The following is a 27,803-nucleotide window of genomic DNA, read 5'->3' as shown; positions in this document are numbered from 1 at the left end:
TAGTGAGAATCAATCACATAGACATAATATTATTGGCAGTTCGAAAGGCATTCACATATTTACCAAAACGTCAAGATGCACATGTGCGCATGTTGAAACGACATCTCAGTGCTCTGTCTTTAACAAGGTACAAATTGCATAGATGAATGGATAAGTGAACTTTATTTGGTCCTTCAGAACGTGCTTTAGCACGTTGTGGGTCGCTCTTACGGCGAAACAGAAAGACCAAGTCTATCTGCTGCGTAGCGGGCCCGGTGGACTGCCCATATCTGTTGTTCGAGTACGGAGCTTGCAATAGCACCCTCCCATTTGGACGGCGTGATCACTTCCCCACAGCGTAACGCGGGGCACCGCCAGAGCATATGTTCCAAGGTGGCTATATCGTAGCATAAGGAACATGTATTAGTTGACTGTACTTGCTCTTTTTTTTTCTGTTGGTAGACAAAACCTGCGAAATTTCAAAAGTTGCACGTGACTCGACTGCTGCACGCACTAAAAAACAGCGCCCCCAAAAAGTTCACTGTGAGGTGGCCAGTATCAATGAAAAACTGCAGAAAGAAAAAAATGTGGGCCACCTATATATCTGCCACTTCCCGGCCGAAGAAATGCGCCACTCTGATCTAAGTCAAGGCTGGTGCACACCGGCGACTGGCAGTGGTCACGCGACCATTCGCGACTGGTGACCAAAAAGTGACTGATGTTCACACCGGCAGAGGCTGCATGCGAGTGACCGGAAGTTGCAAAACCAGGCAGTAACGTCCAAATCTCGTTATGAGCGAGATTTCTGGAGACCGGCGCCGACCAGTTCATCACTTCCAGCTGAGTGAGTGGAGCAAATCAAGCGCGCCGCATTTATCGTTTTCGTCCGTTTTCACACAGCGTTCCCAAAAGCGTCAAGGAGTTCGATTAAAGCGAAGAACAAGAGATTGTCATGGGGCTGGTGTGCTGTGCCATGGTGTCAGTGCTGGCTGCAGAGATGCCTCCAAAGAAAAAAAGCCGGTGGTGGGTGTGACCGCCAATCCGATCGCGAGAGTTGGCCGGCCATGCAAGCCGCCTATACCTCCCGAGCTGCGCTGAGACGACGAGGAGTGTTTCCGAGAGTCGTACGTATTCAGAAAAGCTCTTCAGTTTATCCTGACTTGCCACAGCCTCCAATGCAACACAAACGCGTATCGAACGCGGTGTCTTAAGTCGTTGCCAAGGCATGAAGTACAAACGCATTCCTTACGCGTTGCATTGAAGGCGGTCACAAGTCAAGTTCAAGACAAAAAAACGATTCTGAATACGGGGCAAAAATAGTGCACGATTTATTTTCTTTTTACTTTGACGGTGTTTAGCTTTTTGCGAATGCCACCACGTAAATTTGACACTTTGCCCGAGCTGCTGCGCACCGCCATCTCAAAGCCAAGTATTCTGTGGTGGCCATGGTGCCACAGACCCAGAGGAACGCACTCGTTTGTATCTGGCGGCAGAAAGCTAGCGCAGCGCAAAAACAAAAAAAAATTGAGCATCGCTCATTCGTCTCAGCAGCTTTGCGACCGCAGTCACGCGGCTGAAAAATTGGTCAGGAAGCGACTAGCCAAAACAGTCGCTTTGCGACCGTTCGCGACTGTTTGCGACCAGTCGCAAATGGTCGTGCGACCGCTGCTAGTCGCCGGTGTGCACCAGCCTTCAGGCTGTAGTCAGAACAGTGCTCCAGCCGTGCTATCAAAGAGAGTAGTCGGTCATGACATAAGATTAATAGTCGCTTACGATCGAGCGGGAGAAATCTCTGCAAGATTGCGACGCATGTTGTTGGCACCCGACCATGGAACGGACAAGAAACAAAGCGGTTGTCTGCAGCAATAACGCTTGAAGGCACTCGATTTTTTTTTCTGGTGGAAGCATAGTCACGCGTTATTTTTCAGGTTTTGTTGGCTTTCTTTATTACCCGAGGAAATCAGCACACATTTAGAGCACGTAGTAGCACAGGCGTCATTTCAATATGCCCCCATATGCCGCATTGATATTTTCATAATCAGGTGAGTGCGTTTTGATCTACAAATATAACGGACTAATTAACTTATTCTCATTGTCGAATAAATGAATAGTGACTGCTCAAGTGCACTATAGGAACAATATGTACTATAAGCTTTCTCCGCGTAACAGCGTTCTGCTTTTTTTAATCGGGTTGCGTGATATTGGGGACACCATATATCAAAAAAGCGTAAAAAGGTTACTATTTACTATTGTACTCATTTGGAGCTGTGCCGTGTGAGATGTTAATATAATCGAATTCTATTTTATTAGTACCATTACCGAAAACGTTCTGAAGGAAGGGAATCAATACGGTAAACCATGCGTCTCGACCGCACATAAAGATTATTATTTAAAAACAACTAAAGGGGTCTACATAGATGCCAAAAGTTAGCCTTTTATAACAGATATGAAGCTTCAAAGCGCAATTTTTCGCTGTTCAAATGCTGACCTATCATCTTTATTTTCATTATAAGGCAATTGAAGCTGGTGCATGCGTACGGTGCATGTGTGACATGCCCTTCCTGCGTACGCAGATGATCAAGATGATGATCGCTTGTGTGGCTGCGTTCCTTCTCTGCTGGCTCCCACTGAACCTGTTCATCGTCGTGTCGGAGCAGTACCCATCCATCTACGACGTGAGCGGCATCGGCTACATGTGGTTCGTTTGCCACTGGCTGGCCATGAGCCACGCCTGCTACAACCCCCTCATCTACTTCTGGATGAACGCAAAGTTCCGGGCGGGTCTGCAGGCGCTATTCCGCTGCCTGCCTGCCACGCGTCGGCGCTCTTCGTGCTTTGTGTCCACCTGCAACGTCAAGAAAGGAGCCACTACCAACAGCAATGCCATCTGACTCGGTGCCCATGGCGCTGAATGCGCCGCAATGCCTGTCTCTGTGTCCCACTGCAGGTGCGCCCTCCTCCTCTAGCGCCTAAAGGCCTGACCACACGTACTACCCACTGCAGCGCGTCAGGGCGTGTCTTTACGCAGTAGGGTGCCTTGATGCCCGCGCGCTCCGCTCGGGGGCATCAAGCGGGGGCGCGCGCATCGAGGCACTCTATTACGCAGCGCCTCACCCTCTCTATAAATTAAGAGGGCGCACAGCTTCGCGTAGCCATGGGCTCTCTCTCCCTTGAAAGAGGGCGCAGCGCCGCGTCAAAAAGCTACGCGCTGATGCGCTCCAACGGGCAGTACGTTGAGTCAGGCCTTTACTTTGACGCCGCACTTTTCCGAAGATGCTCGACGGAACATGTGTCAGGACGGTCAGGATAGTGCGAAGCCAGAGCCGCTGTGGCGTAGCCAGTTCAGGTGACATTCACCTCGCAAATATGCCTTCGCTGTCCGCGCTACAACAGCTACCACGGACCATGGCGCAATGCACTTGAGCGTAAAGCGGAGTGCGCGAAAGGAATTTACATATGGAAACCTCCACAGCGCAGACATGCCCTGAACATACGCATATGTATATACATTTGTATTACAGAAAATGTTGCAGCGAGTATAAGGAATTGCATGAATATACTTTAAATCAGCGCGGACGACGACATAAACACGCAGGGAAGGGCACAGGAGGGCCGCAGTCGGGCTGAATTTTAATAAATACTAAAAGAAAAACACTATGTGCGTACATGCAGTTAAACAGCATTACAGAATAAGTCATTGAGCAGCTGCGTGCTTGCTATCTAGCAGAACGATTAAGTTCATCGTTAAACTTACCATTCAATTTTTGTATATGCAACAAAGCTTCTACAAGTGAACGTGCTGTTAATGCAATCAGCATTATTAAGATACTTTCTATCGGGCTCTCTACCTCCGTCAAAACACAGCAATACTTTTTTGCAGCCTAGTAGGTTCATAGACATCAGACTTTGCCCTGGCGGTGCTGCGACAAACACCTTGACCAGCGCCCCCATCACTGCGCCGGCCAGAAATGGGCAATGCAAAAAGAGCCATACGCAAGCGAACGTCCATAGGCACTCCCGTTTCGTTGGTCTCAGGCGTCGTTCTTTGAAAATCAAGGGCCTGGCAAGCTTCTTCCGTCCATCCAACCTCGCTTCAGAAAAGTAAGAAGCTCATCAAAGCGAGCTGTACGTACAACGGAAAAGATGTTTCAGTTATTTCGATGTGCTGCAATTTAAGTGCAAGCGAGCATCGCATGGCATCGAGTTCGAGGCAAGCACTCCGACGTGCGCTCTCAATACCTAAATGCATTAAACTTGGGCGTACACATGATGCCAAAGCGATGAAGTACGTACATTATCAATCTATGATCAGTGGTACGAAGCTCTCTTTATCCGGCACGAATGTTCCTGACGATTTTCGTCTTTGCAGTTGCATTATCTATCGATCTCTTGCTTCCTGTGCGCTTAACTGTTGCTAGAATGTTCCGTTGACGGTTGTCATGTGTTTTTATACGCTACAAATGGAGATACATGCGTGTCCACTTTCTCAGTGAACAACGAAAGGCAAAACCGAGGCATCCTAGATAGCTCCGGCAATAGGTGACCAGTAAAAGAGCGAGAGATTGTGGGATGCACCGTCTGCTACCGGCTTCCGTTTTGAGAAGAGTAGACGACGGTGAACCACTTCGCCGCAAGCCTCAGATTATTGGGGATTCGAGCGCGCGGTTGCCCGTTTATCTTCCTCCTGATAAACCATGGTTGATTGTTGAGCCGTTGGCTGCTCCCATAGGGTTTCTCAAAATTAACTAGAGGGCACTCTGGCGCTGCGATCGTTCAGCGACCGTGGGAATGATGGGTAGTACACACATTTGCCTAGTCTTCGTACTTGCGGGCGGCGAATCGTACTTGCGGCTTCGTTTGTTGCTGTTCACGGTTTTGTTTTGAAAGAAAGAACGAACCCTTTTGAACTTCGTGAGCCCATTTGGAAAGTAGGTCTAAAAAATAAAATGGTGAAGCGCAATCGATGAACATTTGCTGATTTTTGTTTCGTGAAAAAACAGCTCCAAGCCACACGAACACACACGGAACCAAAAGCAGGCCAGAAGTACGAAGTTTAGACAAATGTGTGTACTACCCATCACTCCCATGCTCGCTGAAGCGCTGTTCATTGCAGCTCCCATAGACACTAGCGCCAGAGTTCCCTCTAGTGTATATTGGGAAACTCTATGGCTGCTCCAACTCGAGCGTGAAAGGCAAACGCATGAATCGATTGCCACAAAACAAAGAAAGAAAAATGAGAGGGGCCGCGGCTTTGAAGAGAGCCACGGCGACAGGTAGCCTTTGAGTATACACGGAACGTTAAATCCAGAGTGTGCGAAAAAAAATTTATCACAGATAGATGTGTATTTCACACTAAAAAAAAGCTTACGTATGAATTTTCTGTGAATATTCTACCCAGAAATAAACTGTCACGCAGGCGTGCCTAGCAAAGATATTATGAGAACGTGCGGGTGAAATCTACCTGCCATACGAGATGAGCGCCGGCCATTGCACCCATATATATAACAAAAAAGGCAAAAGCTTCACTGAAGAGTAAGTTTACAAGAAGCGCTGTACGAGTACATTTGCGTTCATCTTGGTCAAACTGTGCGCCAGGCGGCAATAAAAGGAAGAAGTGCGTTAAACAAGCGCAGGGTTTAGATTATTCGGAGCCGCCTATATCTGACTGTATTGTTTATGTCCCGCCGTGCCGCGCAGCTTAATCAAAATCAGCGCTTATATAAGCATCTGGCTTCGACTAAGAAGTGCACCTTATAACGCGCAGAAGGGGAGAAAAAAAAAGATATCTCAATTCGCTCAATAAGTGCTGCGCTTCATGCCGACCTACCGATGATGTCGGCCGTAGCAGCAATCCCAAAATGAACTTTTAGCACACTGCTGCAGTCGTTCCCATCACCCGAGATCTTTAAAATAGTGATTTTTTATCTGCAGTAACGTATTATACAATGAAAACTGTTTTCTGTATCGACTGATCTGCTAGCCGAACTGACAGTACCCTCGAGCAGCATAAAAGCATTGCAGATCATTTTAGTGCGATAAAAAGTTTTCTTACCGTTCATAGCTTTCGTAGCTTGTCATTGTCACAATCACGATTAGCAAAAAAAAAACTAACTTCTAAAAAACTGACATCGCACGGAGATGTGTTTTTTTTTTCATCGGAGTGGTACAAAAATGCGCGCGTGCCGCTGCTAACCAGCGTGGAGCGTCGAACCGGAAGCCATCGTATCCCACAGTTCCCTGCGATTGCCCATATTACCGGTTACATATTGCGGAGACCAACGACAAGAGAAACACGATTGCGCTCATGGTCATTTTGCGATTTACCTGTGTGACGTACGTGTTCGCATTTCGTTAAAGCTAGAACTTGGAGCCTTCAAAGCTGTGCGTAATACTGTGTGGTGGCCCCGCCGTGGTGCTCTGGTGGCTAAGGTATTCGGCTTCTGACCCGCAGGTCGCGGGATTGAATTCCAGCTATGGCGGCTGCATTTCCGACGGAGGCGGAAATGTTGTAGGCCCGTGTTCTCAAATTTGGGTGCATGCACGTTAAAGAACCCCCACACTCTAAGGCAAAAGGGTGTTAAAAGGGGTGTGTGGTTCGTCCTTTTGGGGACTAATGGGGCTGCCACAACCATTATTTCTTTAAGGACTAATGGCACCGGGTCTAACAGTTAGTCCCCACAGACGAGCTCAAGGGACTAACACTTAGTCCTCGCATTTACACCTTAGTGAGTAACCGTTAGTTCCACAATTCACCTCAAAGGACTAACATTTAGTCCTCATATTTGCACCTTATAGGGCAACTGTTAATCCCCACATTTACACCTTACCGGGCAACCGTTAGTCCTCACAGTTGCACCTTGCTGGACACACGGTTGATCCACTCAAATACTCCAATCGGATGAACTTTTTGTCCCCAGTTCAAACATTGTTTTTCTTTTTATTTTCTGCCAGGCCTAATACTTTTTGCCTGTTTTTCTGCGCAGTGAGCAACGAATTGCTCAGAAAAGAACACGCGAAAAAGTTGTTAGCCACCTATGTGTAGCTGCTTTCGCAGTCACGGCAACAACGAAAGGAAAATGTGAGACATCGAAATCTTCTATTTTTCTACATACACATGAAGTTTCTCCATTCTTTTGAGTGAATTCATGGTGAAGTGTACAAGTCCAGTCTCGTTGTCAAATCTTGTTCACTCCTTGGGGAGCTCCTCCGACGGAAGCGGTAAATGACAGGCATTGCAGACGCCAGCGCACGCAGCCTTCTGCCTGTTGTATTCCCACGGCTGCACGTACAATAATATAATAAAAATAGTTAGACACACGTGACAGAAGATGAAGATGCACGCATATGACAAGTACTTGCACGTTAATATAAAAACAAGCGTTAAAATATGACACACAAATAACTTTACCTTCACATCTCGCACAGTCCATCTGAAGCTGCTCTGACGAAGGAGATGGATGACGGGCATCGCAGACGCCAGCGCACACAGTCTTCAGCACAGTGTGTGCCCACGGCTGCACAATAAGTATGTAAAATAGTGAGTCACACGTGACACAGGATGAATACAAATGCATATGATAAATATGAGCAAGGTGAAATGAAGACATACGTGAGACATGTCATGCTAATAATTTCACCGTGATGTCACACTTCGTCAAAGACTCATTTCGATCCCCGTAGCGCAACAGCTTAGGAGCGGCGGCCGCAGCCACAACTCCGCGAACCACCGTGACGCTAACAAGTCGGCGAGTCCTAAGCGAGCGACGTCATTCAGCTCGAGCAAGTGAACTCGAGACCAAACACGGCGCTGCACGCGGAGTGTCTTCGCACAGGAGAGCGAGCGTACGCTTGGCCACCGCCACGAACAGCGCCGAGCTCGTTTGGACCTAGCGCCGAAGAAATCGACGGAAATGTGGCCCTTTTTCCTGAATTCGAGCGAGTGCAGCGCGCAAACGCGAGTCCACCGCCACGGCCAACGGATGGCGCCGAGCTACATGCGACCGACTGACGAGAAAGCCAACAATAATAGGCGACCAATTTTCAATGAGTTCCGACGTAAGCGAAAGCCCCGCCAGCCCGTGCTGGTGCACTAACAGCGTGCGACATACTACAACCAAGCTCTTTACGAGAACCCGCAACATGTTTTCGACGACTCCCAACACAGCGACGAGGTCTCAGCCCATTATCGCCAGCCCGGAGCTCATTGCGGCGGCGAAGACAGGCGAGCACTTGATGAGCGAGCGTGCGGGAGGCCTACGGCAATGGCAGCCAATTTTCAGGTGGTCGCAAAGCACAGGCGAACTCCAGACGCCGAAGCTGACCTTCGCGATGCATTTCGTGCGTGCGATATACAACACGACCGAGCCCGTTGCCGGCAAGTTCGATCCGTATCACACACGCTACAAGAGTAGAATAAAGAATGATAACCTACTTGCTTTAAAATCCAGCGCTGTTTTCAGCCCTGAGTCGGCCTGAAGTATATATCCGATAGGCCTGTTGTCTTCTCGGCCGCCATACTGGCCTTCCTAACTGTTGCTGTCGTGTGTTGGTCATGACTATCTTGAAGCCAAAGATATACAGCGCGGCGTGGTGATCTGTCGAGACTTGCTCCATACTTCATGGGTGCAGCGAAACGCAAAAGCAGCAGCCCACGCTCATCCAAGCCTGCACACAAGCAGCACGTCGTAATTCTTAAATCGTCGAATTCAGGCGGCCGTGGTCGAGCACTCCGAGCGCGACGCTACGCGAACCGTCGCCGGCAAAATACGGGGAAAGACTGAGCCAGTAGAGGAGGAGAAGGAGGGCTGGTCACCTTGGCAACGCTTTTCGCGCTGCCTGCAATCCCCGGGTGGTTCATCCCTTCGGAACGTGTTTGAAGACTAAGTGGTTTCGCGTGGCACGCTTCCCTCTGTGGGTGCTCCTCAGCGGTCTCTCCGTTAATCGTGCGCGCCTATTGGGTTCCATTACTCCTTGTTCGGGTAATTTTGCGTTAGAGTGCAGGTGGTCGAAATTTCCAGAACTCTCCACTACAGCGTCTCTCATAATGATATGGTGGTTTTGGGACGTTAAACCCCACATATCAATCAATCAATCAATCAATCAATGCTATGTGGTGCCCACCATTTCGGAATATTAGTGGTCGCGGCTTGTGCGATGTCTATTGCGCGCGTCACTGGTATACTGTTGCAAGGAGCGCACCGTGGTCTGAGGCTCTGTTGAGCTTCATAATTAAAGTTACGACAGTTCTCCATCAAGGCTACTTCGAACAGTAACAGGATACCTATATTATCACGCTTTTTTATGCAACTGGCTGTGGAGAACGCGAGTAGTTCGCTTACCCGACACGTTCGCGACGGCGCGTGTCCAGCGCTCTCACCGTTTTTCTTCTCGAAAGCTGCGGAAATCAGCAAAACTGAAGTCCTTTACGACCGTGGCAATTCACAAAGCAACGGTAGCACCGACTGGGGTCTTTTTTGTATAGCGGAGTCTGTTGCGCCAGCTCTTGTTTTCGCCATCGTTATAGCGAGTGAATAAGCAGGCACTTCATGGCGGTTCGGTGACGCGTCCAACAAGCGGAGAGAAATTCGTAGCTCTTTTCTAAGTGTTCAATGCGCAAATACACCCTATGTTTAGCTCAATTGTTGTTTCGAACACTGTAGTTGATAATTGCACCTGGTTGCACCGCAAACTGTGCAAGGGAGTCAGGCTTTGCACTACTTAAAACGGCGTCGACAGGTTGCGCTGGGTGTCCACACATTTCCAGAGTCTAGCGTCTACACTGAAAAGTCGAATTGCTGCGCAAGTAAAAAGAATGAAGTGAGACAGGAAACTGCACTCTTTATTGCCTCCCTCCTTCTTTCTGTCTGTTTGCACAACAAGTCGAGTTTACTTTTAAAATGGCATAATATGAAACTGTCAATTCCAACCAATCCCAAAGTTTTGTGCAGTGCCTACATACCTGAGAAACAGTAACACACGTCCTTTCTGAACGTGTCCAGCGTTCATCGAGTAAACACCAGCCGCACGTATGCGTTCGTGTAACGCCGCTTAAAAGTATACGCAAATTTCCCAAGTTTTCTGAAAAGATGCTCTCAGGCTGGCCACTTGCCAGAATATCTTGCACTATTTTAGATCCCTCATCGTTAAAGTGAAGCTTAGTAGACGGTATACGTAGACTAAAAAAGAGAAGACGTGAAACTCTCAGGGCAAGCTGCGCTCAGTGTCTCGTGTTTTCGCCTCGCTGCATATATATATATATATATATATATATATATATATATATATATACACACTCACCGCAACAATGACGATGAAAGAACAAGCCCACGTTTCAGCTCTGTTCCCGTGAGTGAGCCAGTGAGCCAGCGAGCGTAGGTGTGCGTTTGACTCACCATATTATGACTTATAACATATATGTACAAAGTATCGTCAAACTTGCAATTGCGTATACGACCATCAGAGGCAGAATAGCAATACTTTATCAATCTGTCTGTTAACATTTGTAGGGTATGTGATAAGCCGTTTTATAATTGAACTGAAATGAACATAACACACTCACACACGCACTACAAAGCGCGTTAATTTGCAGAAGCTTTGGATATGCAAGAAGAGCATGGTTTTGTATTTCAACCAGCCGCAATCGCAATGTTCTTTCTGTTCGGCCCATTGGGCTCAACGTAGCTGTTTGCTTCTTTATTCCATGATGTCACTAAATGCATAAACGCATGCATTGTTATTTTCTTTCATGGGCTGCTCTTAATATGCTGTTTAACAACTTCAGTTACTGGATAGCATTTGTCTTGTGCCTTTCTCTTCATCTTAACATCATTTTCCAGGCTGATTTCAAATGTGCGTCCACTGGAACTATAGTTCAACTCACACACGTACATGGTGCGTGCTCAGTGATGTTGGCAAGTATAAGGAGTGCACATATATTCAGAGTGACAGAGCTCTCGACAGAAGTATCATTCAAATCTTTAGAGCGGCCAGCTATCCCACCATTTTATCTTGGCGAAAGAAAAAGGCAGACGCCAAACGCTACAGCGCGGAAGTGGTGAGAAGGCCCCTTAGTGCGTTTTTTTACTAAATCGCCACTTTTAGGAAACGCATCTTCCCCGATTCCATTTATGAGACCAGCTGAGTCTAACATCTTATTAGGTAATCGTGAGGAGAATGAATACAAACAAGCTTCTATATTGTAGCGATGTTGCAGGACTCGGGGGTATAATAAAACGTATTTATTAAAAGGGCGAACCTGTGCCCACAACTCAAAGTGACTATGGTCGTAGAACGTGTCAGTTGAACACCAAAGATGTCCTTCCTCGACCTTCTTCTTCCTTTTCAAGAGCAGTCCCGAGCGCGTGGTGCTCATAAACCGGGTCCAGCTGGGTGTTCACTGCATCATCGTCTCTGCGCAACACAAGATGGCGCGCATGTGACCCTGTGCGCGCGGTGATGGGCGCGTTCTTTGAATGCAGGCAAGATGCCGAGGCAATATTATGAGGTTACTGTTTCATTTCTTTTTATAGTATGACAGTTCACACTCAGGCGGTGGATATATGCGCTGTCCAGCCTGCTGGGTCACAGGAGAGCGCAAGAGATGTGGCGGTAGTCATACGTAGCATTGTAAGAAGCAGACTCGGTCGAAGAGCTCAGTTTAGCTATTTATTTTTATGGTGCCAGCCCCAGATGAAGGTTGGAAGAAAGAAAACTAAACGCACATCTATATAAGTGCGTACCCCCCTCCTCCATAGGCAGGGGCGGCGCCAGGGGGGCGCAAGGGTGGGCTGGAGCCCCCCCAAAATTCTCGCCTGCCCCCCCTATGCCCACCCAAGTGCCCGGAAGCATATATTGAAAACCTAGTAGGAGCAGAGCTAGCTTGCCCCCCTGGAGGAACTCACTTTTCGTGGTTGCCCCCTCCAGTAAAAACATCCTGGCGCCGCCCCTGTCCATAGGCCACCGAAATTTCGCTACTTCGTTAGATATTGAAGCTCCTAAATTCGCGGACTTGGAGTCACTCTTCAGCGGCGTGATCAAATATACGGACAAGTGGCTGAAATGCTATAATCATCTGCAGCAGCAGCGACGTCACACATGGTTGTCTGCAACAAGGCACTATCAAGTGTCCTCCCAGCAAAACTAGAGGTCGTTAAATAGACTGTCCTGTGGGCGGTGGTCTGCAGCGAAAACCATTGCAGAGTTATACTGAAGGAACTTCTAGACATGTAAAAAAACAACACAAGAAAAAAGACACACAAAAAAGAGCGTTATGACGCTCTTTCTTTGTGTGTATTTCTTTAAGTAGTGTTTTTACGCGTGTAGAAGTTGCCTCTGTATGACGAACCAAGTATAGTCCAGCAACAAGTACTTCTAAGTGACATACCAGGGTTGCAGGGCAGGCAATGCCGTGGGCTGCTGGAGTCTTGATGCAACACCCAGGCTTTTAGAGAGTCACGAAACGCAATGTAAATCAGTGCCATCTAGATAGAAATGACGTGGGTGACATCGACTGAAACTAAGCTGGCGCAAGATAAAAAGCACCATTAGTAGTTCTAAACTGTGTGGGCCTTCCTCCAGGCTGAACTTAAGTGTGCTTGCAAAGAATCGTGCTGCATATTTTATCTTCATCGAGAGCTCACGCGGGCGTACCACCGCTTTTCCCTAATGCGAACGCGTGACCGTGTTTGTACAGCGACGACATCGAAGTACGCCTTGCTTTTTAAGCGCGTACCAATGCGCATAAATTAAAACCAATCCAGGATTGCATGCTTCCGCTGTAAAAAAGCTGTGCATGCTTTTGCTTCCTAGTACGAGACGGTTTTTTGCTGCATGAAAATCAAAATGCAGCAAAAGCTTTGTTTCTGAAACTATGCTTTTGCCGCCAGCGAATGTCAAGAGGTGGCTCCGACAGGCTATTTATGTGAATGATCGCAGGCAGAACCTAATAAATCAAAATGTTCTTGCTTCAACTTTATGACGCATGAACACGGCCTGCTATAGAAACACGGTAAGAACACATACATAAAGCGTTGCAAACACATATAGAAAGCATTGCAAGGCATACATAAAAGTTATGTTATAGTTCTTGCTCCATCAGAGCAATCGTTTTAAAGATTATTTTCTCCTGTCCTCAAAGAACGCCTCCTGCTGTCCCTGAACAGTCGCGGCATGAGGGAAACTTAACTGCGCAGTACTCCGCTGCATTAGAAAAAAACGCGGTTTAAGGCCAGCGCTGGCATGAAAAGCAGCATTTTGCCTTTCACAAAACACAAATCTGTCGTCCTTGTATTGGTATACAAGACGTTAAAGCAATATTTTATTTTAATTTTTATTACAACATGATGCACCAAGCTATATGAAGAACGTGGTGCTGGGCACACTACGCAAGCAATAGGCGTTGTTTGTTTTGTTGTACGTCACGCCGCGAGCAGTATGCTGATGAAACACGGTGACATTGTCTCATCCAGCGAACTCTTACATGGCGTATCAGACTTTGACTGATCCACTATGAGGACCGGAAACACCCTTCTAAAGAAAGGTAAGCGTGAGACGCTCTCTGTGTTAAACAATAAATGAGCATTTCACAGAATCGGCTACATATACGTTTACGTTACTTTTCTATGCTCTACCTTCGTTCCAGCCTTATCGAAGTAAGGAAGTAAGGCACCGAATTTGAAAAAGTGGTGGTGTGGAAGCTCGCAGCAAAAAACTCAACATGTGCACGCCGCACGCCGTGTAACCACTGTATGCACGCATGCTCGTTTTTCGTAGTTGCCGTAGGCCCCCCAAGCATGGCCGACTGCCTTCGGACTGTTCATCGCAGAAATACGTCACCTTACCGCTCGTCTATTTGTTTTCTTACAGACACAATTTTCACATTCTTTCTTTCCTTCTCTTTCATTTTTCCCTTTCTCAGTAGGGTTTGAAACACACATCGAAGTCACTACGGCTTGCCACATTCTTCCTGTGGGGTATATCTTTAATAACTCCGCCTGTTTCTCACTATAGAGGCAACCTTCACGTCGACGTCCGTACCCCGCGTGTCAACTGTACAGCGGCAGCGTTCATCTTTACTTGGTTCAGTGAGCTTGTTCTATTTTTTTTGCTATTATTTGACTCGCTCTTATTTTAGCCACGTTGTTATGTATACGTTATTTCTCACGTCTACGGCACAGTTATCGTGATATGCCCACGGTGTAAGAATTTACGTGCCTACAAAGAACGCATCATTTCGCTCTCTTTTTCTCAGTTCTTTTTCTGCGTGAACTTCACAGTTCTTCAAATTCTCCAGTGATATACACAATTTAATTGTAATGTTTCTGCAAAGCTTGTACTGAGACATAAACCATTGTACCGCATGCATCTAACGTAGAATTTGCAGTATATCATCATAATTTTGTCATGCTTATCGCTTCTGTTCGTGATGTTCCATGCTTGCACTGCATACGAAGTTGTGTTTGCTAAGTGTAATTTTTTTATTGTTTGTACGTGGTTTATTACTACATTAGCGCTCTTATTTAATTTTAGTAGAGAAAAGTATGCTGCAAGAGTCGTGACCTTTTCGGTCTGATGAGAAGTTGTTGAACAAGGAAAGTCGCTGAAGCTAGCGTTTCGACAAGAGAACATTCGACAAGGGGATCGATCATTATCGGAAATTTGGTATCCAGTGACATTTCCTTTTTTTGGCAGCTTGACATCACTGGAAGCATCCACCTCTTTGCCAACGTCTCTTGTTTTGACGTTTTAGGAGCGTTTTATTGAAGCTTTTTGAGCTTGGCTTACGGCTTATTTGTAGAGCATGTCCATGCAAGTCTGTTAGTGTCCGCGGCATGCTGTCGTGTCGGTGTGTTCCGTATACGGGACGCCTTGAAAAGGACAGCCTCGCGGATGTTTCTAAGAACTTCAAAATTATTCAACTTACGTCACCATTTATTTATTATTTTTGGTTATGGAGTGTCATGCCCGACCTCTCAATACGATTTTGAGAGACGCCGTAGTGGAGAGCCCTTGAAATTCTGACCACCCGGTGTCCTTAACATGCATGCACTTAAATTTAAGTACACGGACCTCAAGCATTTCTCTTCACCATTTATTTGATAGCGTCCGGTTCGCTATCCTGCACCAAGCGGAGTGGGACAGAGAAAGCAATATGGAAAGAGCAGGTGTGCAAAAACAAATAGCAAAGAAAAAATAGCCCCGGATCTTAATGGTACATTGCAGATGCCGCCGAAAGACAATAGTCCTGCGTCTGTAGAAAGTGAACAAAACATTTGTTTGATGTTCTGCGCAAGAAAATCGGTGAAAGGTATTCTGGAGGCGCTGCATTAGAGTGCCTTGAGCTTGCAGCGGAGGCGAATGAGCGCATCGAGGCAGGTTAGACGCGAGCACCATCTGCCAGTTATCTTCGAAAACGAAGGAAGGCATGCGCGCCTGCGCAGAAAGATGCGTGCCATTCTCGGAGGCGATAAGGTATACAACGCAAAGCGACTGGTAGGTGCCACCACCATGTCGTTTCAGCAAAGCGTTGCTAACACTGGCCTTTTTGAGCACTGCGTTGCACTGTCAGCGCAGCGTGTTTAACGCTACGGTCCTTAGAATTACTTGTGTGTGCCTTCTCTAGTATAAAAGCACACATACAAAACATCGACGTGTTATTATAGTACCTCAGATATGCGCAATGATTGTTTTTTAATTGACAATCGCACATGTATGAACGCTGAGTCTTGAGCAATAGTGGTGGGCGCTGCGGATGGGGTCGGCCGTTTGAGGTGTCGTTAAGGGTGGACAAATAGACAAATGTACATACAGAAAGACAGAACAAAAATTTGTCCTCGAAGGCCCCCAAGAAAGACTATCGTCTTTAAAAGGAACGGTGACGAGCGGGAGTACTATATGGAGCTACGCCCTGACTATGTTAGTGCTGGGCGAGTGTCGGTGCTCACGAACAGATTTGAGTGACTCTTTTCACCCTGCCCATAGAGTTTCATACAAAAATACCTAGAGTGGAATCGGGCGCTAGTGTCTACGCGGGCTCCTTCAGCGACGCTTACCCGCATGTGATTGATGGGAAGTACATGATTCGTATCTGCTTCGGATGGATAACGTTCTTTAGATTCACGACACTTTTTTTCCGGGTACCAAACAAAATAATATGAAGATATATTAAATTAAAACTTGCTTCATCTGTTTGTACGCAAACTTTACTGCAAAAAGTTTTTTGTGACCATGGCGTAGAAGTGAAACATGAACAAATTTAACTATCAGGGTATGCATCGCTCTGCCATTGCGTTCCAGATTTGTCATCAAGATTTAATGAATTATGTTTTACAACACTTGAAAAAAAAACGTGCTTGTTTTTCTCTCGAAAGTACGCATTATCTATTTATGCAAATGAGAGCACAGTATTTAGTGAGAAACACTTATCGTTTCGTCTTCTGCAACGCTAGGTGCGTCTGTCCTAGTGGTGTGCCCCCAACGCACCTTTGCTTTTGTTGTGAAGTTGAGTCAGCGGAGCGTGTCGGTGCGTCTACTTAGCTTCATCATCGCTTCGCAGTCGCTTTAAAACGAGTTTAGGCAAGACGCGCTCGTGAAAAACATGAGTGCGAGGCTTTACCCTGCACTGGTATGAGACGCCACATCTAGGCGCAGCGGTGAATGGACGACGCTTCGTTTAAACTGTCAAATGCGACTGCGAAGCTCCAACGTCGCAGCGAATCAGGAGATCTAGTGGTCGTCAGCCTCTTCGAGCAACAAATTCACTGCTTCAGCCTGTTTTACCGCACCCCACTACCTGCGCTCCGCGAAGAACGAAACTGAAACTGTAGCAAAAGGTCTGTAAACATTTCACTAGCTAACCCTATCCAATCCGAAGCCTGTACTTCCCATAATTCTCGTGGGGATACATGATCGCAGCGTCAGATTTCTTTCTAGGTATACTGTTGTATTAAACTCTAAGACCCTGCCACAGATGCACGAAATCACTTTCCGGTGGTACAAAAGAGTCATGTTTTATATTTACAAAGTGTGAAGGATTCATAAGAGGTGTGAACGTGGCATGTGACAAATACGGCACTGTTACGGCAAAGTCATAATTGGATGGCTAGATTGTAAGATGTTTCAAGGTCTCGTGAAGTGCTCTTCGCTACAGTTTTGGTCCACCATAGATAGAGGGACCAGGTTTCGTAAATAAGGTGTTCAATGAGAAGAAGAAAGCAAGGTGGGCTTGGAAAGCGGGTTTCTAGCCTAACCACGTTAATGCACAGCTGTGGTCTCGGTTCTCACCAGCAGAAAACTTTTTTCTTGTGCGATTTCTGTTTCCCATGTCACATATTTATTACCCTTACATTTAAACAACAACAAGTATTTTCCACTATACGCATGCTTTCCTTCATTATAGATTATCTTCACGTGGTTTTACCTCACATGGTTTGAATTTAGGAAACAGACAAGCATGACGTGCTTGTTCGCAATGGGCCTGCAAGCAGGCGTTCACGATCGTGCCTGCAAATTGTAGAAGAGTGGCGTGCACGAGAAAAGGCTCACGCATGAGGGCCGATGGGCACAACACGTATTGCGTTTTACAGTGAATTCATTTCGATAAGGGATGGTTGCTCTGAAATATTGTTTTTAAAATTCTGCACCAGTATTAAAAAAAACTGAGAGCAGCTCTATTAGTGAATGCTGGGAAAGTGCAATGCCTGCCATGGATGAATGGATACGAATTGTTATTGCAAATCTTGAGGTGCACGACCCAACGCGTAACGGGCCGCTCCTACGTTGGGACAGTCCGGCGAACCCCGACTACCACATCGCAGGCCCTCTGGAGAGCGCACAGTTCCTGTTCCTGTCTTTATCTTTTCGCAGCATTTTTTTTTTGCACCCACACCTCAGGATCGACTCAATACTTTTGTTGAGATTGTGTTTTTCTGGCTGTCGCCTTGCAATTTTTTTCTTTACGTTTCTTGAATTTGGCACCTATGTCCTTTTTTGTTAAAGTAGGGCTGACCAATCGACGTAGTCGTTCTTCTATTCATTTAGCCTCGGCTGCGGGATCCAGTCTTCGTCGGCACTGCCGCTCTCGGCCGAGCGCGTGCGATCGTTCTCGGTGATTCTCCTCAGTGGTGCCCACAATAATAACGGTTGCAGTTGAGCATCACCAAACCATCATATGATTATAAGAAACACCGTAGTAAAGAAACGTGGAGATTTTGAACACCTAGGGTTCTTTAACATGTGCTTAACATGGAACGGCGTCCATGGCGGCAAAGGGCAAGTGCGCAGACCTTCCGACGCTATTGCCCGTGGCGCAGTTCGCGCGTTCATGCAGTGGCAGCAGTGGACCACACAGTCAATCAACGCTGTACACGCAGCGACAGGGACGCCGTCAGCCCGGCAGCATGCCATGGGCTTTTGCGGAGAAGCTCGGTGGCTGCATTGCCTGAAACTCCGTGACCAAGACGCCGTCCGCATTCAGTCTATATAAGTGCATTGCATTTAAAATGCGCCAAGAAGTTTCTCAAGTGAATATTTCAACCATTTAGGATGCGGGACATATTAGCGAAGTTGATCTATTCATGAAATAACGCACTTACGAAAGAGGAGTTTTGAGACTCGGCCTAGTTTTACGCGCATGCGAAAACCACCACTATGTTATGAGACACGCCGTAGAGTGATAAACAACAAAGCAGCTTTTTTACCACTTAGGCGATTAAAATGCACCGAAACATATATAGGTACACTGGCGTAAAGATATATGTACATTGCGGCACCATAAATAAATAAAGTGCGCTTGCCGCGGTTGGGATTCCATTCCTCTTGCATATGTAACATCTTTTCACCGTTGAACACCATCAATTCTGTTACACTATTGCTGTATGTTGCTAGTGCATCTCTAAAACTCACAGGGTCCTTTAAGCATTCGCCTATAAGATGACTCAGACGAAAGCCTTCATCTTCTCTCAGTCATGTGCGAGTATCATTTTCGACCCTACGCACATATAGCGCTATGCATGTATGCGACAAACATCCGCTGTACTGGAAGCAAGGTGACAAGTATGCGAGCGGGTCAGTGCTGAACTGCGATTTTCTGTTCCTCTCAATTATATATAAGATTCCGTGGAATCGATAAATATGTAAAAACAAGATAATAAAAATTACGTTGTAGAATGAGTGCACACCCAGGAATCGTGCAGGATGTGGAAGTGGTTGGCAAGGTACGATGCAGTGACCATAGAATGGTATGGTCTCGAATTCGCCTAGACTTGAAGAAGGAATGACAGAAACTGATACGCAAGAAGCCAATCAATGAGCTAGCACTGAGAGGGAAAGTACAGGAATTCAGAGTGTCGCTTCAGAACAGGTACTCGGCTCTTAGTGAGGAAACAACCTTAGCGTAGATACAATGAATGATAATCTGACGAGTATCATTATGGAGTGTGCAGTGGAAGTTGGAGGCAGGGTAGTTAGACAGGACACTGGCAAGCTTTCCCAGGAAATGAAGAACCTAATTAAGAAGCGTCAAATCATGAAAGTGTCAAGTACAACAGACAAAATAGAACTGGCAGAGCTTTCTAAGTTGATTAACAGACGTAAGGTATGCGATGTACGAAGGTATGACATGGAGAGAATCGAACACGCTCTGAAAAACGGAGGAAGCGTCAAAGCAGTGAAGAGGAAACTTGGAATAGGCAAAAGTCGGATGTATGCACTAAGGGACAAAAAAGGCAAAATATCTACCAATATGGATAAGATAGTTAAAATAGCGGAGGAGTTTACAGAGATCTGTACAGTAGCCGAGGCAACCACGACCCTAATATTATAAGAACTAGCAGTAACCTAGATGACACCCCACCAGTAATGTTAGAAGTCAGAAAAGCTTTGGAGAGCATGCAAAGAGGCAAAGCTGCTGGTGAGGATCAGGTAACATCAGATCTGCTGAAAGATGGAGGACAGATTGTGTTAGAAAAACTATCCACCCTGTTTACGAGGTGTCTCCTGACGGGAAGAGTACCAGAGTCTTGGAAGAACGCTAACATCATCTTAATACATAAGAAAGTGGATGACAAGAACTTGAAGAATTACAGGCCGATCAGCTTGCTCTCTGTAGTATACAAGCTATTTACAAAGGTAATTGCTAAGAGAGTAAAGAAAACATTAGAATTCAATCAACCAAAGGAACAAGCAGGATTTCGAACAGGCTACTCAACAATTGACCACATTCATACTATCAATCAGGTAATAGAGAAATGCTCAGAGTATAACCAACCACTATACATAGCCTTCATAGATTACGAAAAGGCGTTTGATTCAGTAGAAATATCAGCCGTCATGCAGACACTGCGGAATCAGGGCATAGATGAAGTATATATAAACATTCTGGAAGAAATCTACAGGGGATCAACTGCTACCATAGTGCTTCATAAAGAAAGCAACAGAATACCAATCAAGAAGGGTGTAAGGCAGGGGGACACAATCTCCCCAATGCTATTTACCGCGTGCTTACAGGAGGTTTTCAGAAGCCTAGAATGGGAACAGTAAAGGATAAGAGTTAATGGAGAATACCTTAGTAACCTGCGCTTCGCCGATGACATTGCATTGCTGAGTAACTCAGGGGACGAATGGCAACTCATGATTACGGAGTTACACAAGGAGAGCAGAAAGGTGGGTCTTAAAATTAATCTGCAGAAAACGAAAGTAATGTACAACAACCTCGAAAGGAGCAGCGCATCGAGATAGGTAATAGTGCACTTGAAGTTGTAAAAGACTATGTCTACTTAGGGCAGGTAATAACCGCGGAGCCGAACCACGAGATTGAAGTAACTAGAAGAATAAGAATGAGGTGAAGCAGATTCGGCAAGCACTCTCAAATTATGACAGGTAGATTGCCACTATCCCTCAAGAGGAAGGTATATAACAGCTGTATCTTGCCGGTACTTAGCTACGGAGCAGAAACCTGGAGACTTACAAAGAGGGTTCAGCTTAAATTGAGGACGACGCAGCGAGCAATGGAAAGAAAAATGGTAGGTGTAACCTTAAGAGACAAGAAGAGAGCAGAGTGGATTAGGGGACAAACGGGAGTTAAGGATATCATAGTTGAAATAAAGAAAAGGAAATGGACATGGGCCGGGCTTGTAGCGCGTAGACAGGATAACCGCTGGTCATTAAGGGTAACTAACTGGATTCCTAGAGAAGGGAAGCGGGTTAGGGGGAGACAGAATGTTAGGTGGGCAGATGAGATTAAGAAGTTTGCGGGTATAAATTGGCAGTAGCAAGCACAGGACCGGGTTAACTGGCGGAACATGAGAGAGGCCTTTGTCCTGCAGTGGACGTAGTCAGGCTGATGATGATGGTGATGATGATGATGATGAAGATGATGATGACGATGATGATGATATAGCAAGCTATAGCTAGGCGCTGCTCGCCCTTGACGGAAGGTTATTTGTAGTCGGACATATTGCGTGAACTGAAGCAAGAAGTTCTTGAACAATTCATTTCTTCGCCTCCATTCGCCACATAACAAGTTTTGAAACGCGTAAACATCTGGTATGTGTTACAGCTTGCAACGGCCTTACGTCCTGCCAGAGCTTATATTTTGCTTTGTTACATTTCCTAAATATAATACACTTGCGTTGCATACAGGTATATATGGACATTTTCCTGTTTCATCACAGTGCAAGCTATAGACTGGTCGATCGAGCGCCAATAGCCCCTACTCATGTATTTTCATTTTAGTTAATTCCAATAAGCTTCGCACGCGGCTACATCTATAATGTACACCGTGAACACAGTTGGGGCCTTGAAATATCTCTGAATACGCACATATGTACTTGTTAACGTGCAAAGGCTGTAATTCTACCGCAGTGGCACAGAGGTTATACAGTGCTTGGCTGCTCACCCGAAATTTTGATCCCGGCCAAGGCAGCCGCATTTGGATGGAGGTGCGATGTTCGTGCACGTTGAAGAAGCACACGTCGTTGATCCTGCATCCTGCGCACTCCACTAGGGCGTCTCATAGGTCGAGTCGCTTTATAACGCTAAATTTACCAAAGCAACCTGAACCTCAGTAAGGTATGCATGCCTGCCAGCCGCAGGTAAGAAATCGCACAAAGATAAAGCCGGTGATATCCGCAAGGAGGAATGCAATCTTAGACATTTTGAGACTGCAGCTCCCTCAGACTTCTGCGATCCCCATTATTCACTGTAGCGGTGGTCATGTGGTAGGGCGTCAGCGTCCACCGGGCCCCTGTTGGAAAGAAAGGTGTACCTAACCTGCAGTGCTCGGCGTACTTATATATCTCCAATATGTGACCTCTCCTTTCAACATTTACGTTTCACTCCTATACTCTCATATCGGCCTACCTCCGCAACAATGCGCCGTGCTCTAAGCGTGTTGCCAAACATCAAACCACCATCATCAACATTATATATCCTCGATATTTTCATCCCTATACAGCTCAACTACTTGAACATTTGGCCCCGCCACGGTGGTCTAGTGGCTAAGGTACTCGGCTGCTGACCCACAGGTCGCGGGTTCGCATCCCGGCTGCGGCGGCTGCATTTCCGATGGAGGCGGAAATGTTATAGGCCCGTGTGCTCAGATTTGGGTGCACGTAAAGCAAATTGAAATTTCCGGAGTTCTCCACTACGGCGTCTCTCATAATCATATAGTGGTTTTGGGACGTTAAACCCAACATATGACTAAATTACTTGAACATTTCAGCCTTAAAGTGTTCCTTGCATTTTATCTTCACGGTGCAGATGATCAAGATGATGATCACGGTGGTGACGGTCTTCATGCTCAGTTGGCTGCCCCTGAACACCTACATCTTGCTGTCGGATTTGGACCCGGGCGTGAACAACTACGAACACATCCGCTACGTCTACTTCATCATCCACTGGTTGGCCATGAGCCACGCTTCGTACAACCCTCTCATCTACTGTTGGATGAATGCGAAGTTCCGCGACGGTTTCTGCCAGCTGTTCCGGCGCTCTAAGCTCTGCTGGCCCGCCCGGCTGCGCCACCAGCGCCCGCTGCGCAAGGAGTCCGCCGCCGAGGTGGCCGCCCTGCGCCGCTGCAATACGTACACCACGTACGTGAGCGTGCGCGCCGTGCCGGGATCCAGCTATCGCTTCACCAAGGACGCCGCGCAAACAAACGGCAAGCCCAAGCGCTACGAGGACTCCAGGGTTTAATCAAATCGCTCTACAGGGCTCCGAGAGAGCCACCGCAAAGCCAGTGTTGCCGGTGTTTGGTCAGTGTCTCTATGGAGTGTCTCGTAGCAGTTACTGGTGCTGACGTTTTTCGAAGAGTTCACTTCGCCGACTCTCTTTTTTACAGCTTTGAGTCATGCCTAGACCCTCCTTAAGAAAACAATCGCAGATGGTGGCTGCATAAGCCATTGCGACGTATGTGCTTAGAGTGTGCGAGGTAGTGCACCACTCTTGTGACTGTAAAGACGCACGAACTTCTGTGTTTCTAAAGGCTGGTGCATGGTGCGTCTCATTGGTTCCGTGCTCCTGAAGATACGCGGAGGGGTGTCGAGGTCTTTTGTTGAGATGTGCCAAATATTCATTGGGACACCGTTAACATGATGCGAGCGACGAAAACATACGCTGCCGCAGCTCGGTCATGTCGTCATGAAATAAGCCTCTGGTGAGCATAGTTGTAAACAGCACTTATGTACTTTTGTTGGCTATCACGTTGTTGTGGCTGAACATGAACGATGTGGCCAGCAGGACAGAAAGATACATATGGGTTAACATTAATATGTTCTTCTATAGCTTTCGTGCGTGACTAACCGCAAAATAATGTCGCTGATTCGCCGCTGATGTAATACGAATCTGTAGGAGATGTATTACACTGATATCCAACGTGGTCGCGAGGACATGCAGCACGTAGGACATCAGAGTGGCCTAGCGATGCCTGTGAGTATTGGGCACGTCCGTTTGTAGTCGAATAATTTTCTTGATTTAAGCAAGCAGTTAGGCTTCTGTAAAACTAAAAAAAATGTCTAAAGTTTGACGTGCCAAATCATGCTATGATTATAAGGAGCGATGAGATGTAAGAGGCTGGATTATTCAAACATGCTGGTTCTCTATCAAAATGTCGGAAATTGAAAGGGTGAAGTATGAAAAGGTCATACGTCAGAACGCCGAAAAATACAAATACCGAAATGCTGAAATGCCTAAAAAATGAAATGCCAAAAAAAACTAAATACCGAATAGATATAAATAACACCGACAACCAGTTGAGCCATGCAGAAAACCACGTGAAATTTCATCTATTCTGAAGAAAATTGACGAAGACGCAGTGTGGTGTGCTCCGAGAAGGGAAAAGCTTACACCTTATCTGCAGAGATGCTTATGTTTATGTATTTCACAAGAAAGTAGGTTCTATGCTCTATTTGAGGCGTGAAAAACGAGGGGAACACAACACCAGAGTGATATCACCAACTTTCCTGTAGAATACTGCCATAGTAATATCGAAGACAGTTATCCACGTAATTGATGTTCTTTCAGATCCTCACCTCCTCGAAAACGGAGCAAACTATCGAAGACAATGTCGAGGGAGCGATTAGAGACCAACCCCGCCGCTCACGGGGCAAGAGCAGGGGTTGTGCGGAAATCGTTTGGCAGCTGCTATGGGCCACCGGTATGATGTAGATGCCTAAGCTTTCTACAAGGAATTGGACACAACTTCTTTGTGTTACATGCCATAAAGAAAGAGTCACCCTGCGACGGCTTGAAGACTTATGCAGATATATATATATATATATATATATATATATATATATATATATATATATATATATATATAGAGAGAGAGAGAGAGAGAGAGAGAGAGAGAGAGAGGAAAGAAGTGTATACTTAAGGGCTCATTATTGCGTGTTTGACACAATATTGATGAGATTAAACAGACAATAATGCCAAGGAATGTATAGGGGAGGTTATTATACCAAACTGCAATGTGAATGTGAAGAAGGAAAAGTGGGTGAAAAGATAACTTGCCGTGGGCAGGAACCGAACCTGTGACCTTCAACTAACGCGTTCGATGCTTCACCACTGAGCTACCACGGCGGCTATCCCCCCGTCCACTTTATTGGGTTTATACGTGAATTTAACGTGAGAGTGTCAGTAAGCGCCACCAGTAGCCATGGCGGCGAGTGTGGCACACTCTTTTTAAGCCTATTGGGCGTAACGTAGCGCGTGAACTTATTACGAGCTGGCCCTCGGTAATGAATTACGAGAATGAATTATTACGAGACCCTCGGTAATGAATTAGGGAAAGAAGTGTATACTTAAGGGCTAGTTATTGCGTGTTTGACACAATAGTAATAAGATCTAACAGACAATAAGGCCAAGTGAAGTATACAGGGGAAGTTATTAGACCGAATTGTAACGGTAATGTGAAGAAGGAAAAGTGGATGAAAGCATAACTTGCCGTGGGCAGGATCCAAACCAGTGACGTTCGAATAACGTGCTCGAGGCTCTACCAACTGAGCTACCACGTCGGTTATCCCTCCATCCACTTTATTGGGTATATATGTGAATTAAACGTAATAGTGTCAGTCAGTGTCACCAGCCATGACGGCGTGTGTGAAACACTCTATTCCAATGTCTCGGAGTTTTTATTTTTTTTTAATTTCAAATTTTTTTTGGTTTTTCTCAATACAGCTTTTTGAATTTTCGGTGTTTTCGAAGTCGACATTTTCGGTGTAGACATTCCGAAATTCGTCATTTTGATTTTCGATGTTTTGAACGACATCCTAGCTCTCTGAAGTTCAACCTGACCTAAGTACATGACTGTTGCTACATTTCCACCTATACCGAATAGCAGTAGCAGGGAATCGACACCGTGACCACGTGCTTCGCTGTGTAATGTCATTGCAGCTAAGCCACTTCGGTGCCTATTTCTTCTTGAACGGCTGGTAACTGCGAACACTGACGGATATGACAGCTCACCAAATGATGTGCTTTTGTATAAACGCATGCGTTCATGCTTGGGAGAGAATATGATTGTGTGCGCGATCTTTTAATAAGTGATAACTTGATAAAACGGAAATCGAGACAGCCACCACTCAGTGTATGAATTTTAGCTTGTTTATCCACGCGATTCAATTAAGTTCGTTTGTTTTTTTTTTTGCGTGCAGTAAGAACGCAGCATAGAAAGTAACGGCAGATTCTCGCAACTTACTGAAGTAAAGCACTGCATAGCATTGGACCTTTCGGAACTATCTTACAGATAAAACAAAGCAAAAGGTAACAGAACGTCTAGTACGGTTATGCAGTCCCGATAGACCTTTCAGGTGACACCTTTCCTAAAATGCCCTAACTATTTATATATATCGCGTCACAAAATATTGTATTGCGTAATATTGGGACCATGTTCCACGACGTGCATAACTTTACGCGAATCGAGTTTCTTGCATAACTTGCTCCCTAAGCGCTGTGCTCGAAGCGACAGCGAGCTATGTATGAACATACAGTGTAGACATCTGGCATAGGCTATGCCTCAAAAGTCCAGAAGTCACACTTAATCCAAGTTGCAACAAGCAGTTCACCACAAATACAAATTAGGTTGCACTCTGCCATTACGGAGCCGTAAGAAACCGCTTAGCCATGAGCTAAACGCGGAGGAAGAGCTCTTGACTTCGCTCGCGTACACTGTCATGGCCACATTTTTTGCATAAATCAAGACTAGTTTGTTGGCCAATAGGCAGCTTAGAGTTTTGGAGCCTCCGACATACACAGTGAAGCTGTTTGGTGCAAGCTTCCCCTCAAGTGTGGGCCTCCCAGAAAAGCGACCATTTTATACACCCTGAAGAGACGTATGCGGAGGCAACGCATGACAGTTTACGTATTATTGCGTGTGCGATGCCTACGTTGTGGCCACTGTGCGCACGTGAACAAGGGGCCCTGAGCATTTACTGATACAGCCGCTCACTGCATGCCGCGCTTTTACCGATGGGAAGTCGCTTCGAGCAAGGGTAACGACCGGAATATGTTGACAGTGACAAAACAAATGTTCACTAGTATAGTAATCCTGTGCCTGAGCTGTCACCTCTTCGCCTATACCGTTTCAAACTACAATTACGTTTGCTATCTATTCTCGGTTTACACTGTAATGCCTAACGTATCGTACACGTATATATAGATCCGTTGTTTTGATTGCGTACCTTAGAGCGCTGATTTAGCTAACGAGAAGATTAAAAATGGTTCATTACACCAATCACTAATTGTTATTGAATAATATGCTAATTAGATCATAGGTCGAAAAACCTATTTTTACTTTCTCCCGATCGTCCTCCACAAAGCCTGAACAGTAGTGAGTTAGTTGTTTTCAATTTGCTTCACGCCAAACTGTGTTTGGGCAATACATGGTTATAACGAACCATCCTGATGCATGTGAACAGTTCATAAAAAGCTCTGGTCAATATTGAAAATAATCGAGATGTTAGCAAATGCAATGGCAGCTCGAACTTCAGAGATATATGCCCTTGCAAATTTAAAAGTTATGCGAATGCCACAACTCGAATAAACGAAACCTTGCGTACAAGAGGGGAATCGGCGATCAATGTAACTCTTCGTGAACGACCTGACGCAATATCGAATTTATTACCGACGAAGTCTACCGACGAGTGAGTTCTTCAGAAGGAAATCTGCGAATTCGTATCGTCTAAGCAGCAGAGGCGTAGCCAAAAATTTTTTTTTGGAGAGAAGAGGGGGGGGGGGGTAACAATACTTTATGTATGTTCGTGAGTACATTTGTATGTGTTCGTGAACATATGCGAAGTTTAAAAAATGAAGGGGGAAAATTCAATTTCCTC

The 27,803-nt window shown here is 46.0% G+C and overlaps 2 protein-coding genes across 2 annotated transcripts in view; both read left to right on the top strand.

The window, feature by feature from the left end:
- LOC119162284 (RYamide receptor) overlaps positions 1–24,718 on the top strand; it is a 198,873-nt gene extending 174,155 nt beyond the window's left edge. The window contains exon 3 of the mRNA XM_037414739.2: positions 22,735–24,718. Coding sequence (XP_037270636.2) covers positions 22,735–23,169 — 435 coding nt within the window. The 3' untranslated portion in view covers positions 23,170–24,718. The remainder of the gene's footprint in view (positions 1–22,734) is intronic.
- LOC142776051 (RYamide receptor-like) lies at positions 701–3,634 on the top strand. Its single transcript, XM_075878900.1, has 2 exons — positions 701–1,103; positions 2,553–3,634. Exons 1-2 carry the CDS (start codon positions 1,044–1,046, stop codon positions 2,868–2,870), a joined length of 378 nt encoding a protein of 125 aa, XP_075735015.1. The 5' UTR covers positions 701–1,043; the 3' UTR covers positions 2,871–3,634.
- Positions 24,719–27,803: the final 3,085 nt, after the last annotated feature.

Source organism: Rhipicephalus microplus, chromosome X (genome assembly GCF_043290135.1).
Source record: "Rhipicephalus microplus isolate Deutch F79 chromosome X, USDA_Rmic, whole genome shotgun sequence".
Classification (NCBI taxonomy): domain Eukaryota; kingdom Metazoa; phylum Arthropoda; class Arachnida; order Ixodida; family Ixodidae; genus Rhipicephalus; species Rhipicephalus microplus.
Note: the sequence above shows the minus strand (reverse complement) of the source record. Positions and strands in the feature narration are given on the sequence as shown.